Genomic DNA, 27,634 nt, shown 5'->3' with positions numbered 1-27,634 from the left:
ACATGAATACCATAATAACAGGGGTCTTCTGCAGATCCTCGGCTGTCATGACAAAACATCGACCCACCCCGTGACAGTGGCGCCGATGGGCAGGTTTTCTGATGCACTTCCGCCTGACGCGTGTTAAATCCTGTTGTCAGAGATTGACAGCAATTTTTAATTAGTTAACATCAGTGGGTAGAGCTCTGATCCACCCGCAGCTGTTAACCCCTTTCCGACATGTGCCGCACATGTACGGCACATGTCGGGTCTCTCCCTTTGGCGCGGGCTCCGCCGATGAGCCCATTCCTTTCCGGGGACATGACAGCTGATCGGATCAGCTGTCACGTGCCCCTAACAGCCAAGGGTGGAATCGCGAAACACCTGCGGCTGTTTACATGTTAAATGCCGCTGTCAATATCCAACATTTTAACATGGCTGCGGTAGAAGGACGTCATAAGTCCCACCCATCGGCGCCCGTGTCACATGACAGCGGGTTGCCGATGGGTTGGCATGACAACTCTGGGTCTGCAGGCGGTTGTCATTGCCCGGAGGCTATGAGCGCTGCTCAGCTGTCGGCGCTCTTAGTCAGTGAGCATTTCTGTCACACACAGGTGATCTGATGATCGCAGCTTATAGTTTCCCATGGAGACTACTGAAGCTATTGAAAAGTTTAAAAAAAAAAAAAACACCCCAAAAAACTTGTTTTTAAAAAATCTAAAAGTTTAAATCACGCCCCATTCAAAATAAAATGAAAAAAATCAAATATACACATTTGGTATTGCTGCCTTCAGAATCACCCAATCTATAAATATAGAAAAATAATTAATCTGATCGGTTAACAGTGTGACGAGAAAACAACAAAACATCAGAATTACTTTTTTTTTTGGTCGCTGCAACATTGCAATGAAATGCAATAACAGGCTGTCAGAGATTCTGGGGGACGACACCGGGGAGATCACACAATATCCCACTGCTGCCGTCACTCTGTCAGGAATTCGCGCGCGCACGATCCCGACTATTCACTACGTAGCTATCGGCAAGCGAGCAGAGAGCATATGGCATACACACCTCCGGATTCCAACGCATGGAAGATGTGTATACGTCCCTGTACGGTCACTGCCAGCTTCACGATAACCCAATATGACTCACTGCCACAACCCACCGATCAATTTTTAAAATATAATACAGGACTGATCGGACGCCTGCTTTCTGGTAGCGTATATGGGTTAAGGGGAGGAATGATTACAGGACAAAAGAAACAGAACTATTACATTTTATATTTAATCCAAAAGGGAGGCAGTGTTTATGAAAATTTACAAAAGGTTTTACAAAAGGAGATATTTACAATACAGAATATACAGTTACACAAAATGGGATTAAAGAAGAACTTAATAAAAAGATCGCAGAGACGATTCAGTTTAGCTGGAGGGGAGGCGCTCCAATGCCCGTTCAGCGAACGTGACCCCTTGCTTATAAGAATATATACCTCCCGCCAACGAGTACTGACCCTCAGTTGGGTTTTTTATGTTGAAGGGGGGGCCTGCCCACACATCCCCTGTAATGACATCATGTCAATTTACTTTTCCTTAGAGACTACACATGGCATAGCTGCGGTCCGTTATTCTGGTACTTTTGCGCCACAGCTCACCGGAGGGGCATACAGCTATGGAAAAATAAGCATATTGTTCCTTAGTTGATCCTGCTGCTAAAGATGTGTTCCCTTATTATTGGAATCATAGAACTTCTGATATTCCATATTTCCATATCCGATACCGATATTCCATATTTCAAATCAGTGCCAAAAAGCCTGGAGTTTGCAGCTGGAAATGTCTTGGCTATTGTGAATGGTGTTTGAAGCTTAATGAGCTGCATCCTCCTCACCCAGGTGTAAACTTATCACAGGCCTGTGCCACTTGAGTTTGCCACCTCTCCCCTGTGCTGCAATTTGCGTAGAGCCTCTTTTACTCTGATAGATGGTGGATAAGGGAGGGGGGAAGAGAGGGGCTTCTTTTTAACTGCTATTTGCATACGGACAGCTCCATAGATTGTCAGCTCTTCTCCTTTGACAAATGGGAGGGGGAAGGAGGGATTTGGGGGAATCCTTAATATTTTTTATGACACAGGCGATCAAAACATCGTATCTACCCCAAAATAGTATCAATAAAAACGTTGTCACGCAAAAAAAAAAAGCCTTCACCCAGCCTTAGATTCCGAAAAAATGGAGACATTACAAGTTTTGGAAAATGGTGATTATTTTATTTTTTTTTTTTTTTTATAACAAACTTTGGATTTTTTTTCACCACTTAAATAAAAATTACCGTATTTTTCGGACCATAAGACGCACCTAGGTTTTAGAGGAGGAAAATAAAAAAATAAAAAATGTAAGCAAAAAATGTGGTCATGATACACTTTTAAGGGGGAGGTGGTCTTCTGCTGACACTGGTATAGGGGTAATGTCCCCCAATTCTGACAATATCCCCCATCCTTTCTTTTATATGTGGTCCCCATTCCCATCCTGGTATGCCTGGCATTCCTCCATCCTGGTATGCATAGCACCCCTCATCCTTATCCTGGTATGCATGGCACCGTTCATCCTTATCCTGGTATGCATGGCACCCCTCATACCTTATCCTGGTATGCATGGCACCCCTCATACCTTATCCTGGTATGCATGGCACCCCTCATACCTTGTCCTGGTATGCATGGCACCCCTCATACCTTGTCCTGGTATGCATGGCACCCCTCATACCTTGTCCTGGTATGCATGGCACCCCTCATACCTTGTCCTGGTATGCATGGCACCCCTCATACCTTGTCCTGGTATGCATGGCACCCCTCATAACTTGTCCTGGTATGCATGGCACCCCTCATCCCCATCAGGCTGCACATTAAAAAAAAAAATAAACACTCATACTCACCTTTCTTCTCTCCTCCAGCGCTGCGTCCAGTCTGCCTGCACTGATCTCTCCATGTGAGCCGCGCATGACGTCACTGCCATGCGCGGCTCACATGGAGAGATCAGCTGCCGGAAGTCACTGCTCCCCACGCCGGAACTGTGTGCGCGGGGAGCAGTGACTTCACTCTCCTTCATAGCCGGCACACACCGGAGCTGCGCTGCGGCTGCTGCTGCTGCCGGCTATCTCCTGTGCCCGCTCATTAAAGGGCATGAATATTCACCCCCTCCCCACGCCCATGGGCGTGGAGAGAGGTTGAATATTCATGCCCTTTAACAGCAGGCACAGGAGATAGCCGTCAGCAGCCGCAGCGTGGCTACACTGTATACCGCTATTAAGGAGCATGAATATTCAGTGCTCCCCACGCCCCATGGGCGTGGGGAGCAGTGAATATTCATTTTCTTTAGTAGCTTGGACAGTGTAGGCTGCAGCAGGCGGCTGCTGCCTCCTGTTCCCCGCTCCTCCACCGATACCGCTCCCCCCACACTACACATAAATATACACACCCCCCCCCCCAACATTCGGACCACAAGACGCACCCCCCATTTTCCTCCAAAATTTTGGAGGAAAAAAGTGCGTCTTATGGTCCGAAAAATACGGTAACCTATACATGTTTTGGTATCTACGAATTCGTAATGACCTAGGGAACCATAAAGGCCGGTCAGTTTTAGCATTTAGTGAACCTGGTAAAAATAAATAAATAATCAACTGTGGAATTGCACTTTTTTCAAAAAATCAGCCCTCACGTGGCCATTTTGACTGAAAAATAAAAAAGTTATGGTTCTGGGAAGAAGTGGAACAAAAAACGAAAAATGGCCTTGGAGTGAAGGGGTTAAAGGCAATTGACAGCTGATTAAATCCCGCATTAAAGTCAGGGACACAACATAGGACATATATTTACATCATATGTCGTGAAGGGGTTAAATACACACTATGGCTCCAATTCATCAAGACTTTATCGCCATCAATTCATTAAGTGGCGCGTGCACTTCACCACCAATCTCACTGCAATGAGGGACGGGAGTAACATCTCTGGCGTAAGTAACGCCACAGCTGGTCATGAATTAGATGAGCTCTGGCACCACACCCCCATCCCATTCCAGTTCTGCCCTTTTTGGCAGATCTGAGACCATGTAAATGGAAATGTTAAAAGTTGCTAAATTTTTGCACAATTTAGGCAAAAGTTCTATCTAAATTACTTTGATGAATCTGAGCCTAAGTGTGTTCCAGCTTTTGTGTTTAAAGGAACCTATAATTTGATTCATGCTGGTTATACTATGAAATCAGAGACTGTGTGCTTGTTTGCAACCAGGTATGTATTATTTTTCTGAAATGTTTCAGTGTCTCAGCGAAAACATAGCTTGACTCGCCGGACGGAGACCATATGTTGTCAGTGGTCTAATATGTGTACATTGGATAAGACCTGTCAATCAACTAGAGTGTTGTGGGGAGATGACAGCCGGGGGCAGCGATGGACTAGTCGCGTCAATCTCTATGGTCCCCGGGATCTGCAAACTATTCTTTCACTGCCATGCCAGCGCGTTTCAGAAAAAATGATACCTGGCGCGTTATACATTACGATCATAAAGTCCTCTAAGAAGCTCATATTCGGTTTTGTAAATTTAGCTTAGCTACAATAGTACAATGCACAATATTTGGATGTGCGATCCAAACCTATTTATTTTTTTCTGCAGTTATACAAGAAAAAGGGTAGCTCTGGTTTTAGTTAAAGAAATTGACAGAAAAAAACTTATTGTATTCAGTTGCAGTTTCCAGGTTCACTTTATGTATTTCAACTTTACAACCTAATGTGTTTACAGAACCCCCCCCCTTTCTTAATATTGGTGGATTTAACTAATAGTTTTTTTTTTCTCTTTAAAGCTGAGTCCTGTTTTTATTGATCGTTTGAATAATAAAATCAAAGAGCTGCTACTGTTTATGGAAGCTGGCCTAAAATCTGCAGATCGTGGCGATTTCACTGTATACACCGGATGGTCTGGTAAAAATACATTTTTTAAAAGGAGTTTATTAGAGCTTTTACTTTATTATTCTAAGTGTGTTTATTGCTATGCAAATTCTGTATGACTATTTCATGTTTTATTACATTATATTGTTTTTCTATAACGAGGATCTTAATGATTGTCGCAATTCAGCCAGGTTATAAAACTTGAAGGGTTATCTCACGATGAACATTCATCATCTATCCACAGGATAGATAATAAATGTATGATCAAGGGGGTTCTCGCTGATAGGACCCCAAGCTCCCTGTTTCTGCTCATTGCACGACCACGGTGAAGAGAAGCCTAAATTGAGTAGTGGTCATGTAACTTCCTGCCTTCTATATACAATATCTATGGTGTGGATCGGTGATAAAACGACTTATTGGATAACTCCATTAAGTTTATTGTACAAAAAACAAATTGATTGCTCGTGCTTCAAAATCGTACTTAGTTTTTAACATTTTGGTGCCTATGGGCGTAACTGTACGTCTATGTTGAGGTCTGCCTTAGTGGAGCATGCTATGGAGTTAAACTTCACACGTGGAATATGCTGGCTGTGTTATACAGCTGTTATATGCCTGTAAAAGTAGTGATTGGAGATGGCTCTGATATCTGCTTCAGGCTGTGTGCACAGGATGCGTTTTTAATGCTTTTCCGCGGCGTTTCCGCAGCTGCAGAAACGCATTAAAAATGCATGGTAGAAGGGCAGCAATGTTCCCCAATGGAAATCCGCATGTGCTGTGCCCATGATGCGGATTTTTCCGCAGCGTAAACGCTGCGATCAAAAATCTGCATCATGTCCATTAATTTTGCGGAATCGCTGCTTTTTCGCCGCCATTGACTTGCATTAGACCGCATGGATTACGCATCACTGTATATGTAGATGCGCATTCCATGCGTTCTAATGTGCGGATGGTACCCGGGTCTGGATGAGATATATACACACTTGCCTTCCGGCGTCCCGCGCTGCGTCCTCCTGGCTTCCCGGGCACTGCGTGGTTGAATGCAGGACCTACGCTGACGTCAGTCATGTGACAGGTCACGTGACGCTGACGTCGGCAGGTCCTTCAGTCTTACACTGCCGGCAGCCGGGACGGAGGGAAGCAGGACACCGGGGGCCATCGGAGGGTAAGTATATATTTATTTTTTGACATTCACACACTATATAAATCCATGCTGGTTGCATGGATTTATATAGTGTGAAGTTGACAAGCACTTTCCAAGTGATGCTAAAATCGCTTTGAAAGCGCTTGACAACCCTCATGTGGAAATGCATGTGAAGACCGCTTCATTTCCGCATGTCCCTGGCAGGAAAAACGCATGTACAATCCGCATGCGTTTTTTTCTGCCAGGGAGATGCAGAAACGCTCAGGAAAAAATCCTGAGCATTTCTGCTTCGTGTGCACATACCCTAACAGAAGCGATCAGTCCCTGACAGCAGCCATTTAAAATTCTCACCTCAGTCCATGCTTAAAACCTGCGACTACCATATTGGTACTTCTGTGAAGTTTAGCCACGGGCTAAGCTTCATAGAAGACAGCAATTTTCACTATTTTCAAGTCTCCTAAGGAAATTGAAAAATTAACTTTTTTTTAATGTTTTTCATACTATAAATAGTAATTTGAATTATCCCCATTTCCAGTTTGAAAAAAAAAATGGCAAAATGTAAAAAATAAACATTCCTTGTGCAGCATTTGTAAAAGTCTAATTCATCAAAAAAGAAAAATACCGTATATATTCGAGTATAAGCAGAGTTTTTCAGCACATTTTTTGTGCTGAAAAAGCCCCCCTCGGCTTATACTCGAGTATATAGAAATTCTGTTGGTGGATAGTGGGGAGGGGGAGAGGGGGTTGCGGCAGCTTAGGAGCGGGGCACATGCAATAGCGGCTGCTGCTACCTCATGTGCCCACTGCTAAAGGGAAATGAATATTCATTCTCTTTAGTAGCTGGTACAGAGGAGGAGCGCTGAGCCACAGCTCCTGCTGACAGTGCCCGCTACTAAAGAGAATGCATATTCGCTCCTCTCCACGCCCATAGTCCCGGCATGGAGAGGAGTGAATATGCTGGTAGCTCGCATCTGCTTCTGAGAGATGCTCAGATGCTGACATGAGCTGCTGGCAGAACAGGACGCAGCGCTGGAGCAGAGGTGAGGAAAGAAGGTGAGTATTTTTAGTAGTGTTTATTTTATGTGTTCAGTGATGGGGCCATACATTATTGTGGGGTGAGGGGTGCCATGCATGCGAGGATTGGAGGGGTGCATGCATGCCAGGATTGGGAAATTTAACGGTAGCTGCTGCGTTTTCCACCCTCGGCTTATAATTGAGTCAAGTTTTCCCAGTCTTTTGTGGTAAAACTGGGTACCTCGGCTTATGCTCGAGTATATATACGGTAATTATGCCCCAAATTACTTTTTTTATGTTCAATCTGTTTTATTAAAACATTTTTCAGAAAAATAACATTGTATTGAAAAGGTTAAGATTACATAAAACCAAAGTGGATAACCAATATTCAGTATGTATGAACATCTTTCAATATCAAATCAAGTAGTAATATTTTAAAGGGAACCTGTCATGTCGTGTCATATCTACTATCTACACTGCCCCCACTGCTTTGTTACTGATGCAATGTGCGTCACTAACGAGCTTTTTTTCATTTAAAATTGGTGGTGTTGTAATGTTATAAAATGATTTTATTACTTATATCCTATCTGCTCGTTTTCAGTTATAGGGGTGTGATCCTCATATTCAGTCAGGGGTGAGCAGAGTGTTCAGTCACTGCTGGCGCCACCCACATATTTTAAATTTACTCTCGGTGAGCACCGATATTTGTGGGGCGCATGCTCCGTTTTACATGTCCGGCTTCGGGTCCCCGCATGTGTGCAGTGAGGCTGTGTACTTCGCAGCTTCACTGCGCATGTGCTATGACCCGCTGATCCCCCCCCCGCGTGTGCAGTGAGACTGCGTAGTTCACGCGCGCGGATCAGCGGGTCATAGCACATGCGCAATGATGCTGCGAAGTACACAGCCTCACTGCACACATGCGGGGACCCAAAGCCAGACATGTAAAATGGCGCATGCGCCCCACAAATATCGGTGCTCACCGAGAGTAAATTTAAAATACGTGGGCGGTGCCAGCAGTGACTGAATGCGGCGCCGCCCCTGACTGAATATGAGGATCACACACCTATGACTGAACACAGCAGGTAGGATATAAGTAACAAAATATTATAAAATCATTAGAACACTACCAATTTTAATGGAAAAAGGGCGGTGTAGATGGTAGATAGGACATGACAGGTTCCCTTTAGTTAATTTATTGGAAGATATTGTTTAAACACCGGTAAGGTGTTAAAACAGAGTAATCTCCAAGTAGTGAAGGCTTCTGCCAAAAGCCTCTGAAATACATAGGAAAAAAAAAGAAAGAGCTAGAACAAGAAGAAAGACATGGAGAAGAAAGAAAGTGAAAAGAGAGGGTGTTATAGGGGAGGAGGGGGGTCCCCTATATGTATTAGTGCACAGAATCTTGTGCACTTGTTGAGATCAACCCAAATTACTTTTTTTAGTGCAGTGTTCCTCAACATGTGTCTCTCAGCCCCCCATGCTATTGGTTTCTGTGGGTACTATTTTACGGAGCGAACACCATGGAGGTAACAATGGAGGGCAGTAGGCTTGCAATATGGGGTAATGATGGTGAATTGGTGTACAGAATAATTTATTTTTGAAAGTTCTAGGTTTATATTGTGGACAATTTCAGGGAGTGTTATGTTATAATGTAATTGGAATATTTTATTTAGAGAGGTCAAGTTTAGTGCTCAAATGTAGTTGTAATAGGATGTGAAGACATTACATGTATCATTTAGTTGCTTAATGGCCCCTATGCACATTTGAGTGAAGTTGGGTGGGAGAAGGATCCAGCCATTCTGAAATTGTGTCCTATCCTCGTACTAAAGTTATACTGTTGCCAGATTTGTCCAGCAGTGTCTTATTTTCTCACCCATGAGGGTGAGAAGGGTTCGGGAGAAGTCTTGTGTCCCCCGATCTCCCCTGCTTCTCCTGCAGCCAGGATGAGTTGAATTGTGCAATAGGTTGCATTTGCACCCTGCTGCTTAAAACGCACCTGTCAGCAGGATTGTTCTTAGTAAACCACATACACTGTCACGTGGGCGCCATTACACTGAGTAAAATGATACCTTTGTTGATGAAATCAGTCCTGTGGTTCTTCTATAATCTTTATTTTCATTTCTGACATAATGATATGCTCGTGCTTCGGGGTGGCCTGTGGGGAGGGGCTTTATCTGGTGCTCTGCTTATGTTTTCATATGTCTGCCTTCTGACAGGTCACTGTGCTTTCAGTGACCTGCCTACTATTTTAAATACTGCCTGTGTAATTTGTGTGCTACACATGAAATTTACATGCACCAAAATGGCCCCCGCGCATGTTCAGTAGGATGCGGTGCCATATTGCTGCAGGCAAATTCTTTTTCCTCCAGCAAAATGATGTCAAGTGAAAGATGCTACTGCACATGCGCGGGGGCCATTTTGGTGCATGTAAATTTCAGGTTTGCCACACAAATTACACAGGCACAGATTTCCTCAACAAAGGTATCATTTTACTCAGTGTAAAGGCGCCCACCTGACAGTTTATGTGGTTTACTAAGCACAATCCTGCTGAGAGGTGCACTTTAATTTAGTATGACACTGAAGAAGCTCAAAAATCTGCTGTTATGGTATGGACCTGTCACTCCATTCGTCTCCTCCTTGGAGAGAATCCAGAAATAACAAAGTATCCAAGTCCCACGTTTCTGCGTTCAGAGTTGGCCCAGTGGTTGGAACCACACCGACCTATCATCTCTCACCTACCATTGAATGGGTGATCCCTTGTTTTGCCTGGAATATCCTTCCAGTGAAGTGGGATGATCCCACTATTTCTAAGGTGCCCCAATTGCAGGCCAGTGGGAACAGGCGATATCTGCATCCTCAAGACCAGCTATGGGCATTAGAGATTTTGATTACATTCCTTATTGCATAATTGTATAACTAATTATTTGCATGTCTTTTATTTCTTCCAGGAATAGCCCTTTTATATCTTCACCTTTCTGAAGTGTATAGAGATCAGTCATTCTTGATAAGAGCACAGGAATATGCCTCCATAGGATTGCGCTGCTTGACAAGACGAGATGTCACTTTTCTGTGTGGTGAAGTAGGACCCTATGCAGTCGCTGCTGTAATTTTATATAAACTGGGGTCCCATAAGGAGGCAGATGAATGTATTTCAAGGTAAGGGTTTCATACCTGCCAAGGAAAAATGTTTCTTCTCTACAATGTAAAACTAATAGACTATGCAATACGTTTGCCTTCACCGGTACTCCAGTTTTAATGGTTTCAGACACATACAAGCCAGTATATAGCAGATTATACAGCAAGTTGGTTAATTATTTGGTTGTCTCGATCTTTGTCCCTATCTCGCCTGATCGTCCATGTCTTATTCACATGTTTTTTTCTTTCCACTTGGTTTTACAAAACTGTGTGCTTTATTTATTGCTGCTGTTTTGTTATAAGAGGCAAAAACTGACATTAGAATCAGAACTTGTGGATACATCCTTAAAGTAAACCTGTCATAAAAAAAAACCCTGTATTTATCTTCATATAGGTAACCTGCAGTTAAATAATATTCTAAATATGTGAGCATGGATGATGCAGAGGAAAGTCAGGAATACCAGAGCGCTGCCAAATGGGACAAACTGCAGCAGCTGGGAAGAATGGATGTCTCTCTTTTGAGGCATATATTTCAGTGTTGTGCCTGATGTTTCCCCCACCATTCAATGTGCGCATATATCGCTAGATCACCTGTACACTTGATATATGCAGTGTAAGCAATGTAAGCAGTCAGGGAGCAGGGGATTGATTACAGCACGCTTACTGTGTAGTGAGCTCTGAATGCTTACAGACTTTGTTCCACCAACTTGACTGTTGAGCAGCTGCAGGGAGAATATAACTTTATTTTCTCCCTGCCACCAAACTTCCTGTTAGGCTATGTGCCCACGATACAGAAATTTCCTGAGCAGTTCTGCATCTCCTTGGCAGAAAAAAACGCATGCGGATTTTTACATGCATTTTTTTCTGCCAGGGATAAGCGTTTTTGCATGCGTTTCTGCATGTGGTTTTTCAAGCGCTTTTCCAAGCGATTTTGAGCATCACTTGGAAAAGTGCTTGACAAGTTGGTCACACAATATAAATCCATGCAATTGCCATGGATTTATAGTGTGTGACCAACTTATGTTACTTTAAATGCAGCATAAAAAAAAAAAAAAAAACAGCGGACTAAATGACGTTAGCGCAGGTTCTTTCTGAACACTGCGGGACGCCGAGGACAGAGCACGCCACCGGAGGAGACCGGGGGCCGCCGGAGAGGTAAGTATAATGTTTGTTGTTTTTAATTTTTTCTTTTTTTTTTTCCAATGATGCTGCATTTAAAGCAGCATAAGTTGGTCACACACTATAAATCCATGCCAGTTTTTTACATTTTAATTCTTTTTACTCTGTCGCCTCATTGGGGGACACAGGACCATGGGTGTTATGCTGCTGTCCACTAGGAGGTTACACTATGCATAATCTGAAAAAGATTAACCGTGGCTCCTCCTCTGCAGTATACACCCCTGGACGGCGTCAGCCTTCTCCAGTTTTTGCTTAGTGTCGCATAGGAGGCACACCTAAAATTTCACTGCCATCACGGTCTGGTCCCGGTTCATAGAGTGGAGAAGGCTCTGCATACGCTTGACCTTGTCAGAGCATTGCGTATCTATGTGTCTAGGACTGCGCCCTTCCGGAAGTCTGATTCTCTTTTCCTTCTTCTGGAAGGCGGCCACAAGGGTCTACCAGCTTCCAAAGCTACCCTTGCCAGGTGGATCAAATCCACCATACAAGAGGCCTACCGCCTCAAAAATTCTCCTCTTCCAGCAGGTATTACGGCACACACTACACTTGCGGTAGGGGCCTCCTGGGCCTTTCGGTACCAGGCCTCGGCACAACAAGTGTGTGTAGGCTAGTCCAGGTGGCTGCCTTACACGTTTACCAAACACTACAAGGTTCATACCCAGTCCTCAGCAGACGCGAGCCTGGGTAGACGTATTCTGCAGGCGGCCCCAATTGCAGGGGCCGGTCTACACAATATTCGTCCATTGCTTCCCACCCAGGGACTGCTTTGGGATGTCCTATTGTCCTGTATCCCCCAATGAGGCGACAGAGTAAAGGAGATTTTTGTGTACTCACCGTAAATTCTTTCTCTTTGCCTCTAATTGGGGGACACAGCTCCCACCCTGTTGCCCGTTCCGGGCCGTTGTTGCATTGAATTCTCATATTGTTTTTTCTTGAGCTCGTACATAGTTGCCTTCTTATAGACATGGTATGTTATCCATGTTATGTTCCTCCTATTGCTTTTGCACAAAACTGGAAAAGGCTGACGCCGTCCAGGGGTGTATACTGCAGAGGAGGAGCCACGGTTAATCTTTTTCAGATTATGCATAGTGTCGCCTCCTAGTGGACAGCAGCATAACACCCATGGTCCTGTGTCCCCCAATTAGAGGCTAAGGCTATGTGCCCACGATGCAGAAATGAAGCAGAAAATTTCTGCAGCATTTCTGCATCTCCCTGGCAGAAAAAAACGCATGCAGATTGTGCATGCGTTTTTCCTGCAGAATACATGCGGATCCACATGCGGGTTCACATGCGTTTCCGCATGCAGATTGACAAGCGCTTTCCAGGCGATAGCATCACTTGGAAAGTGCTTGACAACTAGGTCACACTGTATAAATCCATGCAAACAGCATGGATTTATACAGTGTGAACCGTAAAAATGAAAACAAATAAAGCTATACTCACCCCCGAGGCCCCGGCGTGGCTGCAGCGCTGCTTCCTGGCTATTTCCCGGCTGCCGGCATATCGCGAGACAGAGCGGTGAAGGGCCTGCGGTCACATGACTGTGACGTCACCGAAGGTCCTTCAGCGCTGCTGGCATTCAGAGAGAAGATGCCGGACAGGTGAGTATAAACTTTATTTGTTATTTTATTCTTTTTTTACAGGTACAATGGTACCCAGGTCTGGATGAGAGTCTCCTCTCCTCCAGAACTGGGTACCATCTGCACATAGAGACGCATAGAAGCCGCTTGTACAAATGTACAGTTGCGGTTTCTATGCGTCTCAATGCAAGTCAATGGCGGGAGTTCCGCTGCATTTCCGCAAAATTAAATGACATGCTGCGGATTTTTGTACGTAGCATAAACGCTGCGGAAAAATCCGCAGCATGTGCATAGAACATGCGGAATCCCCTTGGGGACCATGGGGTGCGGATTACCTAGCGTTTCACAAGCGTTTATGCTGCGGAAATTCCGCAGCATAAACGCTTGAAAAACGCTACGTGGGCACACAGCCTAAGAGAGATTTTACGGTGAGTACTCAAAAATCTCCTTTTTTATTAATGGTACCCGAGTCTGGAGGAGAGTCTTCTCTTCTTCAGACCTGGGTACCATACGCGCTTTGAACTGCATTACATCCGCATACATACATGTATGCATGCGGATGTTATGCGGTTCAATGCAAGTCAATGGCGATTTTGCCGTGATTACACACAAGAAATGGTTGTGCTGCCGATTTTTCCGCAATGATAATCCGCACTAAAAAATTCCGCAGCATGTACACAGCACATGCGGATTATCATTGGAAAACATGGCAGACAACTTAACATGTATTTTTAATGCGTTTTCGCGGCGGAAATGGCGCAGCGGAAACGCATTAAATCCGCATCGTGGGCACACAGCCTTAAATAGAAAAGTATATTTGCAAGGTATTTTCCTGCAAGTTAGCCCCATGGACTTTTTTTTTTTTTCTGGTTCCCTTTAAAGGGAATCTGTCAGCAGGTTTTTGCTACCTCATCCAAGTGCAACCTGCTGTAGGCAAAGAGAAGCTATTCTGTCCCCATGGCTGAGGATGTAAGTATTTGGCTCTGTGAGATGGGTCTCTTCACCTTTACTTACTGTGGCAATGGTCGCAGATAGCTTAACTCGGCTGCAAGCAGGCACGTTGTGAAGAATTCAGAAGAGGCTTTGTTTTCATTAAGAATTCTTGTTAAATGCATACATCCCTTTTACCTGTATCAGGTAAAAACAACTTTTCCTGCTACAGGCTAAAGCACATGAGCTTGTAATGGAGGATGACATGAAGATTGAGGAAGGAGGCGGGACAAGAAAGGAGGGGTTTGCCACATAACAGATAGATCAGAGGGAGAGAGAAGGGACAAACTTAAGGAGAGGTAAACACAGCAGCAATGAAATAAAAACAGCAGTGCATAACGACTATAAGAAAGTCCACAATAGTCATAAATGTCCCTTTCATGGGACAGAACAGAAGCGGAATCCAACGATGTATCACTTAGATTACTGGGTGCAGCGGTTCTGACACAATCAGAGCTTTTAGGTTTAGAATGAAGCAGAGCTGAGAAAGCTAACCCCACCCACACAGGCTCTGTATATACAATGTCCATAGAAAGTGAGGCTCTTAGTTGCTGGACTTGTCCTGTTAATCTTAGTGATTAAATCTTTTAGTTAGTACACTCTTTGCCAAGTGACTGAATTCTGTGTTTCAGCCTCTATCTCCTGCTAACTTCAGGTTACATAGTAAAAACCTGCTGACCTATTCCCTTTTAAGGGCCTCTTACACAGGCCAGTGAGCATGGTGACAAATGAACAAACTTTATTTTTTTTTGTCTAGTTTCATTCTTTATGCACTAATAAAACTCAAACAGTTGGCAGCACATTCATTGATCTAAACAGTGATGTGCGGCTGACCATAATCCCTCTCCAAACTGTCTGCACATTCTCACTGATTGCTGCATGTAAAGCAAGCGCCGTCCATTGCTTGCAGTTGTATTCTGCCTAGGAAAGGGACACTTCATCAAACAGTTTGTGCAAAAGATCTTGTAGCTGGGAAAAAAATTAGCAGCCATTGATGTTTTTGCATCCATGCCACCTACTTTTTGAAAGTTTGTGTGGGGCTTAGCTGGAGGGGCGTGTGTGAGCACAGCCCCACAAATTGCTCATATGTTTCGGTGGTATAAATTACTACTGATCTGAGTGCCACTGTGTGACTGGAGTACATTTCTTGCACTGGCACACAGCAGCTGTAAGATGCACCATCTTTTGGCTCATCTGTGGATTTTCTTGTATTGGCCCCAACATATTGTGTTATGTTATTAAACCTCTGAGCTATAACTATGCACAAGCTTTTTAAATTAAAGCATTTGAGCCCGTGAAAAGGTCTCTGTGAAGGGAGGGCGAGCAGGGTCCGCTGTGAGATGGCTTATTGTGATTGATGTATCCGGTGTTATTAGCTGTGTTGCCTGTAATTGTAATTCTGCCTCTGATGATGATAAGCGTGTTGAAAATTCTTAATTTAAATAGTGGGTCATTGTGTTAATACTTCCTCAATAATTAGGGTGGGGCATTTTTTTTTTTTTTCTGCCAAGGGCCATTTGGATATCTACACCATCCTCCGGGGGCCGTACAAATTGTGCGCTAACTCCGCCCACAAAGTACATCCTGATTGGTGTCAGGACGTAATCTTTCACTGCACGCGCCTCAGCATTCAGTAGTGAACACTGCGTGCATATGCTCACAGAGCAAGAAGAAATTAATGGGCTAACAGCCGGCCGGCCCAAGTACTGTGGTCCCCAGGAATCTGGCAGAGATTCCCCACCCCTGCTCTATAGGATTATAATCTACTTTGGCTTCCAGCATGTGTCAAATTTTTTTTCTGTATTTTTCTTTTTTTTAATAACCATAATTATGGCTTTTAAAATGAGATTATCTTGTCTACCGACCTCTCCATTCCGCTAACGACCTAAGACTAACATCCTCTATGACCCGAACCTCCCTTTTCCAGGTCTTCTCTCATCCTGCACCAGTTTTCTGGAATGCAGTACCCCACACAATCCAGTTAATTCCCAGCATCCACAGTTTCAAGTGTGCCCTAAAAACACATTTCTTTAGGCTGACCTATCACCTCACTAATTTAACGCACTATTCCCTGTTCTCCCTCAATAGCACTTTGTATTGGTACTTATACAGAGACTGGCTGATAACTGGTTCATGCAGCGTTATTCTAATGCCCTATTTATTGGTGCCTGGACTGTAGACAGGCACTTTATTTTTACCTTTCGTGTTCCCCCCATTTCCTCATAGATTGTAAGCTTCCAAGCAGGGCCTTCACTCTTCTTGGTATCTGAATTGTGTTAGGCCGGTTTCACACGTCCTGATATTTCCGGTACCGGAAATGTCCATGTGCACCTGTGTGGCAACCCTGTGCCACATCAAGAGCACACGTACCGGTGCCTGGGAATCAGCGGTACAGTTAGCACTGTTCCCAAGCGCCAGGTGCTGAACGCTGCCCTCATCATAGTCCCCTGCCGGCGCGGCTATCAGCACCAGCAAGGGATAATGATGAGAGTAGTAGTTTGCTCCCGGTGTCTCCAGCTGTAAAAATAAGAATACAATAAAAAAAAAACATATACTCACCTGTTCTAAGTGTCCCCCACTGTAATCCATATGGCCGCTCAGCAGATGAGCTGGGGAGAGTGACTCCTGCAGCAAGCGGGCCGCTCGCTGTAAGGGGTCATTCTCCTCGGCGTGAGCTGTCGCATGGATTACAGCAGGGGACACTTAGGACAGGTGAGTATATGGATTTTTTTTATTTTATTCTTATTCTTAGAGCTGAAGACACTGGTAGCAGAACACTGCTCTCATCATTATCCCCTGCTGGTGCTGATCGCAGTGCCAGCAAGGGGACTATGATGAGGGCAGCGTTCAACACCCGGCGCTTGGGAACAGTGCTAACTGTACTGCTGATTCCCAGGCGCCGGTACGTGTCAATCTACGGTACGTGTTGACTTGAATAGGTCCGTGTAATCCGTGCTGCCGGACAAACTGACATGTCTACGTGTGAATCACACGGTCCGTGGAAACACTGACATGTGCGCAGACCCATTCATTTGAATGAGTCTACGTGTGTCAGTGTCTCCGGTACATGTGGAAACTGTCACCACATGTACTGGACACACTGACATGTGAAAGAGCCCTTACAGTGTAATGTCTGTACATGTCCCTTCTGGATTGTAAAGTGTGGAACATGTTGGCACAATAGAAATTTAGATACTATCTTTGTCACTCCCATTGACCACAAATGAAGCGGCAGGACACGTGTTGCCTTTTGCTTGCCATTCGAATGCTTCAGGCAGCAGTTTTGCGTTTGGATGAACAATGGATGTACACACGTGGTCAAAATTGTTGGTACCCCATATTTAATGAAAGAAAAAGCCACAATGGTCACAGAAATAACTTGAATCTGACAAAAGTAATAATAAATTAAAAATATATGAAAATGAACAAATGAAAGTCAGACATTGCTTTTCAACCCTGCTTCCACAGAACTTTTTAAAAAAATTAAACTCCTTAAATAGGCCTGGACAGAATTGCTGGTACCCCTGAAAATAATGTGATAAAAAGGACATGTTAAGTTGTGTCCACTAATTAGCATCACAGGTGTCTACAATCTTGTAATCAGTCAGTAGGCCTGTATATAGGGCTACAGATACTCACTGTGTTGTTTGGTGACATGTAGGGTTGAGCGAGTATGTTCTGTCCAAGTATGCTCTGGCCGAGCTCCGAGTAGTTACAGCTGTTCAGTGATGAGGTTAAATTGCTCCCCATGTGCATGATTTGCAACTGTTTGACAGCTTTATTACATGTGAGGAATGTGTAAGAAATAGACATTCCTCACATGTAAAAAAACTGTCAAACAGTCACAAATCCTGCACACGGGAGCGATTCAACCAGATCACCGAGCAGCTGTAACTACTCGGCGCTCAGCCCGAGCATACTCGACGAAAGGGTTAATAGAACATACTTGCTCAACACTAGTGACATGGTGTGTACCACACTCAACATGGACCAGAGGAAGCAAACAAGGGCTATCTCAGGAGATTAGAATAAAAATTATAGACAAGCATGTTAAAGGTAAAGGGTATAAGACCATCTCCAAGCAGCTTGATGTTCCTGTGACTACAGTTACACACATTATTCAGAAATTTAAGATCCATGGGACTTTAGCCAACCTCCCTGGACATGGCTGCAGGGGGAAAATTGATGACAAATCAAAGAGACGGATAATACGAATGGTAACAAAAGAGCCCAGGATAACTTCTAAAGAGATTAAAGGTGAACTTCCAGCTCAAGGAACATCAGTGTCAGATCGCACCATCCGTCGTTGTTTGATCCAAAGTGGACTTCATGGGAGACTATCAAGGAGAACACCATTGTTGAAAAACTATCATAAAAAAGCCAGACTGGAATTTGCCAAACTACATGTTGACAAGCCACAAAACGTCTGGGAGAATGTCCTATGGACAGATAAGACAAAAATAGAAGTTTTTGGCAAGGCACATCGGCTCTATGTTCAAAGATGGTAAAATTAAGCCTATCAAGAAAAGAACACTGTCCCTACTGTGAAACATGAAGGAGGCTCTGTTATGTTCTGGGGCTGCTTTGCTGCATCTGGCACAGGGTGTCTTGAATCTGTGCAGGGTACAATGAAATCTCAAGACTATCAAGGGATTCTAGAGAGAAATGTGCTGCCCAGTGTCAGAAAGCTTGGTCACAGTCGCAGGTCATGGGTCTTGCAACAGGATAATGACCCAAAACACACAGCTAAAAACACCCAAGACTGGCTAAGAGGAAAACATTGGACTATTCTGTAGTGGCCTTCTATGAGCCCTGACCTAAATCCTATTGAGCATCTTTGGAAAGAGCTGAAACATGCCATCTGGAAAAGGCAACCTTCAAATACGAGACAACTGGAGTAGTTTGCACATGAAGAGTGGGCCAAAATACCTGTCGAGAGGTGGAGAAGTCTCATTGACAGTTACAGGAATCGTTTGATTTCAGTGCCTCAAAAGGTTGTTCAACAAAATATTAAGTTAACAGTACCATCATTTCTGTCCAGGCCTATTTCATGACCTTAATTTTTTTTTAAAAAAATTCTGTGGAAGCAGGGTTGAAAAGCAATATCTGAATTGCATTTGTTCATTTCCATAGATTTTTAATGTATTACTTTTGTCAGATTCAAGTTATTTCTGTGACCATTGTGGGTTTTTCTTTCATTAAACGAGGGGTACCAACAATTTTGACCACGTGTGTAAATCCCCTGTTCTGGCAATTGGTAGGGGTTGAAGCGAAAGAGCCTCCCAGATTTAACAATTATCACTTGTCTGGTGAACAAGCTGTGCGATCAGTGTTTCTTGCTGTCCTTTAATTGCCGATTAAGGCACAAACCAAGTTTAAAATAAGGAGGGTGACCCCTTTTCAGGATCTTCATATCTTGGCCAAGGTAGAAAACAGATACAAACTGGTTAGAGCTGATTGCTAAGGTTCCGGCAGGGGGACATTTTGCCATCTACTTCTTGCCAAGGGACCTTTTTACTAGCCGGAATAAGATCTAATACCCTATGAATGAGTTATCTGTCATTAGACTACTGCTGACCGAACCATAGGCAGTATGAATCAGAGCCTGGCTGTGGGATTGCAGCCAGGTATGTGTAAGGGCCCATTTACTTGGGCCCACTGGCGGCACAGTACCACCAGTGATCATTAGACTTGCCAATCGGCGTTCGTTTGCTTGTTTACACATGCAGACCAAAGCAAATGATGCACACGGTACGCCTTATACTAAATCACTGAGTGCACATCGGCTGCTGTGATGCAGCTTTTTTTTTTTTCGTTTTTTGTCACATAAACAATATGGTGACTATTCTGTTCTGTCTCCCAGTGCCAAAGTGATTTAACCCCTTCCCGACATGCAGCGTATATATACTGCTCTGCGGGAGCTGCGTTCCCGCAAAGAGCAGTATACATAAGGCATGGGCTCAGGCTGAGCGTCGCCATGATCGCATGCGGGTGGGTGTCAGCTCTGTGAGAGCTGACACACTGCAGCAACGCCCACGATCGGTGCTAGCACCGATTGTGGGCGTTTAACCCCTGTGATGCCGCTGTCAATAGTGACAGCGACATTGCAGAGGGAGTGGGCTCCCTGTCTGCTCGCATCAGCATAATGCGATGCGATTGCATTGTGCTGATGGTCTCCATGCATGATAACCCAGGATCCTTCAGCGTCCTTCAGGCAGGTGGCCTGTCAGCACCTGTGTAGAGAGCAGGAGCTGAGAGGCCTGCCTTTCAGACGCTGATCTGTCACTTTGAAGTTGATATCCCATCCTGGGACAATGTAAAAAAGTTAAAAAAAAAAAAAAAATCACAAAATAAGGAACAAAGAAAAAAATTCATCCAATGAATACATTTATCTGTGTAAAAAAATAAATAAACATTTGGTATCGCTGTGTCCTGAACAACCCGACGTATAAATCTGTCCCACCAGTTAACCCCTTCAGTGAACACCATAAAAAACGAGGCAAAAAAATGATGCTTTATCATACAACCGAACAGAATCTGCAATAAAACACAATCAAAAAGATTAATGTAAATAAAAATGGTACCGCTGAAAACGTCATCTTGTCCTGCAAAAAACAAGCCGCCATAGAGCGCTATTAGCGGAAAAATAAGTTACAGCTCTCAGAATAAAGCGATGCAAAAATATTTTTTTTTTCCTATAAAAGTTTGTGTAAAAGCGCCAAAACATTAAAAAAAGCTATAAATGTGGTTATCGCTGTAAACTTACAGACCGGAAGAATAAAGATGCCTTATCAATTTTACCACACGCGGAATGGCAAAAAAAATAAATTTATTCCTGAATTGATGGTTTTTGTTCATTCTGGCTCCCGAAAATCAGAATAGAAAGCGATCAAAAAAATGTCATGTGCCCGAAAATGGTACCAAGAAAAAGTCAACTTTTTTGTTGACAGGCATTCCTCACATGTCTTAAAGCTGTCAAACCGTCGCAAATCATGCGCACGAAGTGACTAAAACATAACACCTGAACACGCTGAAGATACTCGGAAAACACCCGAACATGCTCGCCTACAGGGTTAACAGAACATGCTCGCTCATCACTACTCACCATCTATTAAACTATGTTCTCTACGTTGCACACTGAATGGCATTGCTGTTACACTGGGCACTGATATTCTTAGATCCATATTGTCCATGACAAATGAGCACATGAAGACATAAGATTTGTCAGCAGTATATTCTTTCTTGGAAATATGGGATTTGCTACCAACGACGTACGTTGAATGTGGTGCAGAATTTATCTTTCTTCCAAAATAACTCCAATATTTGAAAGTAAAGGAGCGCCGATCAGCTTGCTGTTTCTATCTTACTGTCTATGTTCTGACCTTATGGTCTATGAAGGCTAATGATAAAATCTTATAGTGGTAGCTCTAGTACAGTATGGTAAGAACCCAACAGACTTTGGCATTTTTCATCCGTCTCGGTTTTGTTAATTTTTTTTGGTGTGTGTGGTGTTTTATTTATTTATTTAGCGAAGAGATCCAGAAGCCCATTCCCCACTAGCTTTATTGCATCCATATAGAATTATAGGCTCTATGAATAGGGGTGGAGAACATTGGGCTGACCCTTTTACTTGTGTATAGATCCATTGTTGCTTAGTGTTTTGGATGAGTCCATGCCTCTTACTACTTTGTATTCCCAGAGTTCTCCAGTTTCACTCTTCTGTGATGAAGTTGGAGACCCGTCTACCAGATGAGCTTTTGTACGGCCGGATGGGTTACCTATACGCCTTGCTATTTATCAACAAGCATTACAAGGGAGAGAAGGTTTCTTACAGATACGTACAGGAGGTGAGTGCTTGACCGTTGAAAATGTCTTTTATTGGTGGATCTTGTCCATGTGGTAGGAGAGCTCACGTGTAACTCCGATTTGTAAACCAGCATCGATTCAGTTCTATGTCCAGTAATGGTAACAAATCGACTCGCAACACCCTGGTCCATTGTGGTGGGATGACACACACAATGTCATGTCAGGCCTACTAATCAGAAGGGATGCCAGCAGCTAGGAGGCAGTTGTTGGGCCATTACTAATGTGACCGCTGGACCAGGGTTGTGCGAATTGATTTGCCTTCTCTCTTGTATACAGTGAACAGTGCAGACTTGTTCTACATAGCAGCTGCAGACACCACTTGGATGTCTCATATTTTTGTCTTTTTTTTTTTCCTTTTTTATTGAGGTGTGTGAGGTAGTGCTGAAATCTGGTGAGAACTTTGCTGTTCACAAACGCATGAAACATCAAAGCCCGTTAATGTACGAATGGTATGGAGAGTACTACGTAGGACCGGCCCATGGTCTCGCAGGCATTTATTACTACTTAATGCAGGTAAGCTTACCATTCAAAATAATTAAGTACATAACTGAAAAGGTTTAATATTGGCTTGTAAGCAAAGCTTGATCTAGTAGAGATGTGTGACCATTGCGCTTTTATTTAATGGGGCCTTGTGAAGACAATGCTCCTATACATCTTGTTAGATTTCACGGCGCACATAGAGTTCATCTGCTCAATGCCTGCCACTGTAGGGACAGCTGTCACTCCAGGGGCAGGGCCCTTCCATGTATTATATGGACAGCCTTTCATACAATAAAAGCTCATTTCTGAGTGTTTCTGAAACCATGCATTAGTAACTCTACACAGACCAAATCTAATAAAGCCATAACGACCAAAGAAATGTTTGTTTTTTTTTTGCCTCCCTGCATTTCAATAATTGCAACTTTTTTGAACACAGAAAAAAGCATTTTATTTCTTTTTCATTTATATAATGTAAAAAAATGATTTTTAATTTTGTATGTGTATATGTAATGTCCACCAAGAAGTCCTAAAAGATCCCTGGGGGCATTGCATTTTTATTCAGTTTCTCACTGTAACTGGCAGGGCTGTGGAGTCAGTAAGCCAAACCTCCGACTCCTCAATTTCCGTGACTCCGACTCCCTCATACATGGCTCATGTTTAAGTGATAAATTTACTGCAGCACAAATTCATCTCAGCTAAAAGTCTAGACCCTTAGATCAGGAATAGGACAGACATTTATAGGGCATTTCATAACTTTCCCAAATTCTTATGAAAAAATATTCCCCACAAACTGCATTGAACTACTGTACCCAGTTTATTAAATATTTTAGGAGTCGGTCCATTTTATACCGACTCCGACTCCACAGCCCTGGTAACTGGGGCATCCACAGAAGGCCTTGGAATTGGAAAAAACAGACCCTTATTGTGATAAAGGAGTTTATCCAGCGCATCCTATCTGTTAAAACCCAGCAACTCTACTACCCTGGCAGAAAAGTTGAGAAAACAAGATTTGCAGGACCCTAGTCTGGTGGCCAGGACAGCAGCATTGTGTGCTGGCTGAGGAAGTTCACGCTGCCCTGGTCCGGCTGCAAAGGAGAAACGACGTGAACATTATACCAGGGTTATGTCAATCTTTTTGCTCAAGTCAACCCAGCAGACATACTTACTTTTTTTTGTTTTCCTGCTTCATCTTACCTTATTGTTAGTCTCAGCCAACATACCTACAAATAGGGATTTGTTTAGTTATTATATTGTAGGAGAGGGATTGCTTCAGTGTATGCCAGTGTGTGTACTAACCATGTTGTATTTAGCTTCTGGTAGAAGTAATACGTTTATAGTAAATATATTGTTTTGTTCTCTGCAGCCTGAATGTTTTGTCAGTAGTGAAAAGCTACAGATCCTCGTTCGACCAAGTGTGGAATTTGTCCGCCACCTCAAGTATCCTTCTGGAAACTATCCTGCCTGCATTGGGGATAACCGGGATCTTCTAGTACACTGGTGCCATGGCGCTCCTGGTGTCATTTACATGCTAACCCAGGCGTACAAGGTACTGACCACCTTTCCTGAGTATTTAATAAAACATTGCTTGCAAAGAAATGAATAGGAGCTGAACGGCATTGTCGGACCTCCAATGACCTGATTTTGATGAACTATTCTAAGAGGTCATCTGTGTCGTTGTAGTGAAAAACCCCTTTTAAGAATAGAAGACTCCATTATGTCATTTTAAAAAGCATGGAAAATACAGCTTTGAATATTTTTTGTGCAAAATGTCCAAAATTTTTTATTATGCCTATGTAAATTTTGTCCTGCTGCTGTTTTTACAGAATTTACTAGAGATGGTATCTATTAGCAGGCCCTCCCGTTCAGCGGTCACAGATAACTGACCGGGTTGATGGACTGGAGTTCTGCAAATCGATTTTCCCATTTGTAGCATTCACTGCTGAGAAGGATCCATGTAAATAATTTTTTTTTTTACTTTCTAAGGTATTTCAGGATGTTGAATACCTGGCAGATGCTGCACAATGTGCAGAGATCTCTTGGCAACGTGGATTATTGAAGAAAGGATATGGCATATGCCATGGAGTAGCAGGAAATGCCTATTCTTTCCTTGCCATGTACAACCTGACGCATGATTTGAAATATTTGTACAGAGCGTGCAAGGTGAGTGCCATGTAAACTCATTTCCTACCACAACACTTTCAATGCATGGCGACTTCATCTACTACGTTTTTCATTGAAGAGGTGTTTAGATGAGACATTCATGGCATGTCCTATGTGACTTGGCTATTTCCTCCCTAGACAATAATGGCCAGAGCGTTGTATATGCAAGGCTGGTTCTACCCAGTTTGTCACTTCCTTGAACCAACAGAGCTTATACTATAGATTCTGACAAACATACGTTCTACTTAAACGTGAGACCCCCACTTTAGTCTTGAAATATTTTTGTCTGTTGTTGTTGTTGTTGTTCTCCTTCTGCCAAACTCCTTAGATATGTATAAATGCACCTGGTGCAATATAACCTTGGTGTGGTTGCCCCCTGGGTGAACGTGATGGCTATGAGTAAAATGCTGGAATGCAGTGACCATACGTTCTGTGTAATAGGTATACTCCAGGTCTTGATGCTAAAATACCTATAAGTGCAGCGTAATAAGTGCATTTCTACATATCCTACTCCTTTTGGGCCACAAGGGGATGCCACGTGAATGCGGCGGCAAACTAATTCGTATTCCTCTGGTTTTGTGTCTGGCACAACATCGTAGGGTAAGAGTCTGCAGCATACCATCTTTTATTATTATAACATAAGGAATTTCACCAGGCAATGCTTCTTTTTTCCTTATTTCATTGTAGGCTCCTTTTCAGATGCCAATGAGTACAGTATTTAAATAGCTGGGATCAGGGTTTATCTAAGCCCTGGTCATCACAGTGGAGCTCTGCTGTCCATCACTGCTGAGCTTCTGCTCTGCGTGATGTAAAGGAACTCTGACATACATGTACTTTGTGGTCTATTGAGAGATTGAAGGTATTTGCTAGGGAGGGGGGGGGGACTATAACCTAATTGTAAAATAGACCATCAGTGTCCCCGTGGGATGCCTAAGATCAGCAGGATGATGAAGGTGCTATGTCAATGCACTTCAGTGCAGGCACAGTGCATTTATGAATGAGCCATGTGCCCAGTTAACTTTTCCTCCTGATCACACTTGCCCCAAAGTTTAATTAAGGAGAGTTCAGAGGTTTTTTTTTTGTGAGTTCCCAGAAAACCCTTAACCCAGAGAAGTGAAAAATGGTGCAAAATATTAAACTATGTTTTTTTTTATTATTTTTTCCTAAGCCCTTCCATAAAAAAAAAAAAATTCACGTCTGTTAGCTTGCTTGTGGTACCAACAAGCAGGACATTTCATGCAGCTGCCAGTTCATGTTAATGAGGAGAATGTGTCGCCTTACTCCGTTCTCAATGATGGTTAGCGGGGTATGATAAATATACAGGTGCATCTCACTAAATTAGAATATCATGAAAAAGTTAATTTGTTTCAGTTCTTCAATATAAAAAGTGAAACGCATATATTATATAGAGTCATTACAAACAGAGTGATCTATTTCAAGTGTTTATTTCTGTTAATGTTGATTATGGTTTACAGCCAATGAAAACACAAGTCATTATAAAGTATTCTAATTTACTGAGATAACGGCTTGAAAAATGTTTTCAAAATCCGAAATGTTGCCCTACTGAAATGTATGTTCAGTAAATGCACTCAATACTTGGTCTCGGCTCCTTTTTCATCAATTACTGCATCAATGCGGCAATGTGGCATGGAGGCGATCAGCCTGTGGCACTGCTGAGGTGTTATGGAAGCCCAGGTTGCTTTGATGCATTGTTGGGTCTGGTGTCTCTCATCTTCCTCTCGACAATACCCCATAGATTCTCTATGGGGTTAATGTCAGGCCAGTTTGCTGGCCAATCAAGCACAGTGATACTGTTGTTTTTAAACCAGGTATTGGTACTTTTGGCAGTGTGGACAGGTGCCAAGTCCTGCTGGAGAATGAAATTTCCACCTCCAAAAAGCTTGTCGGCAGAGGGAAGCATGAAGTGCTCTAAAATTTCCCGGTAGACGGCTGCGCTGACTTTGGTCTTGATAAAACACAGTGAACCTACACCAGCAGATGACATGGCTCCCCAAACCATCACTGATTGTGGAAGCTTCACACTAGACCTCAAGCAGTTTGGATTGTGGCCTCTCCACTCTTCCTCCAGACTCTGGGACCTTGATTTCCAAATGAAATACAAAATTTACTTTCATCTGAAAACACACCTTGGACCACTGAGCAACAGTCCAGGTCTTTTTCTCCTTGGCCGAGGTAAGACGCTTCTGGCTTTGTCTATTGGTCATGAGTGGCTTGACACAAGGAATGCGACACTTGTAGCCCATGTCCTGAATACATCTGTGTGTGGTGGCTCTTGAAGCAATGACTCCAGTAGCAGTCCACTCCTTGTGCATCTCCCCCAAATATTTGAATGGCCTTCTCTTAACAATCCTTTCAAGGGTGCGGTTATCCCGGTTGCTTGTGCACCTTTTTCTACCACACTTTTTCCTTCCACTCAACTTTACATTAATATGCTTGGATACAGCACTCTGTGAACTACCAGCTTGTTTAGCAATGACGTTTTGTGGCTTACGCTCCTTGTGGAGTGTGTCAATGACTGCCTTCTGGACATCTGTCAAGTCTGCAGTGTTCCCCATGATTGTGGAGCCTACTGAAACAGACTGAGGGACCTTTTTAAACGCGTAGGAAGCCTTTGCAGGTGTCTTTTGTTAATTTTAATTTTCTGAGATAATGACTTTTGAGTTTTCATTGGCTGTAAGCCATAATCATCAACATTAACAGAAATAAACACTTGAAATAGATCACTCTGTTTGTAATGACTCAATATAATGAGTTTCACTTTTTGGATTGAAGAACTGAAATAAATTAACTTTTTGATTATATTCTAATTTTGTGAGAAGCACTTGTATGTTAGTGATTGTATAATTGCTTAAAATCACAATGTTGATATTGGGTTCTTCTGTCAGTTTGCAGAGTGGTGCATGGATTATGGAGAACATGGTTGCAGGACACCAGATGCTCCATTTTCCCTTTTTGAAGGTATGTAAAATATATTTATTTTAACAAATGTCACTGTCTTGATTAATACAATATCCTCTGTTGATTCAATGTCTGGTCATACTGGCTTTCACCATGATGGTTTTAGTAATTCTCCTATAATAGAAATAGTGAAACTAACTTAAAGGGCTCCCTCCCCTCCCCCTCCAAAAAAAGTGCTGATTTAATCAATAGATAATGGAAGATTAAG

General features: G+C 43.1%; 1 protein-coding gene across 2 annotated transcripts in view; it reads left to right on the top strand.

Moving 5' to 3' along the window:
* The window catches only part of LANCL1 (LanC like glutathione S-transferase 1), a 52,465-nt gene that overhangs the window by 9,701 nt on the left and 15,130 nt on the right, over positions 1-27,634 (top strand). For both annotated transcript variants that reach the window (XM_073646610.1, XM_073646609.1), the window contains exons 3-9: positions 4,818-4,935; positions 10,006-10,213; positions 21,641-21,788; positions 22,174-22,320; positions 23,651-23,833; positions 24,271-24,447; positions 27,354-27,426. In XM_073646610.1, the coding sequence (XP_073502711.1) occupies positions 4,818-4,935; positions 10,006-10,213; positions 21,641-21,788; positions 22,174-22,320; positions 23,651-23,833; positions 24,271-24,447; positions 27,354-27,426 (1,054 nt within the window). The remainder of the gene's footprint in view (positions 1-4,817; positions 4,936-10,005; positions 10,214-21,640; positions 21,789-22,173; positions 22,321-23,650; positions 23,834-24,270; positions 24,448-27,353; positions 27,427-27,634) is intronic.

Source organism: Phyllobates terribilis, unplaced genomic scaffold (assembly GCF_046119375.1).
Source record: "Phyllobates terribilis strain yellow unplaced genomic scaffold, ASM4611937v1 Scaffold_9__5_contigs__length_417890890, whole genome shotgun sequence".
Taxonomy (NCBI): Eukaryota; Metazoa; Chordata; class Amphibia; order Anura; family Dendrobatidae; genus Phyllobates; species Phyllobates terribilis.
The sequence above is the reverse complement of the archived record's forward strand: the minus strand, read 5'-3'. Positions and strand labels throughout refer to the sequence as shown.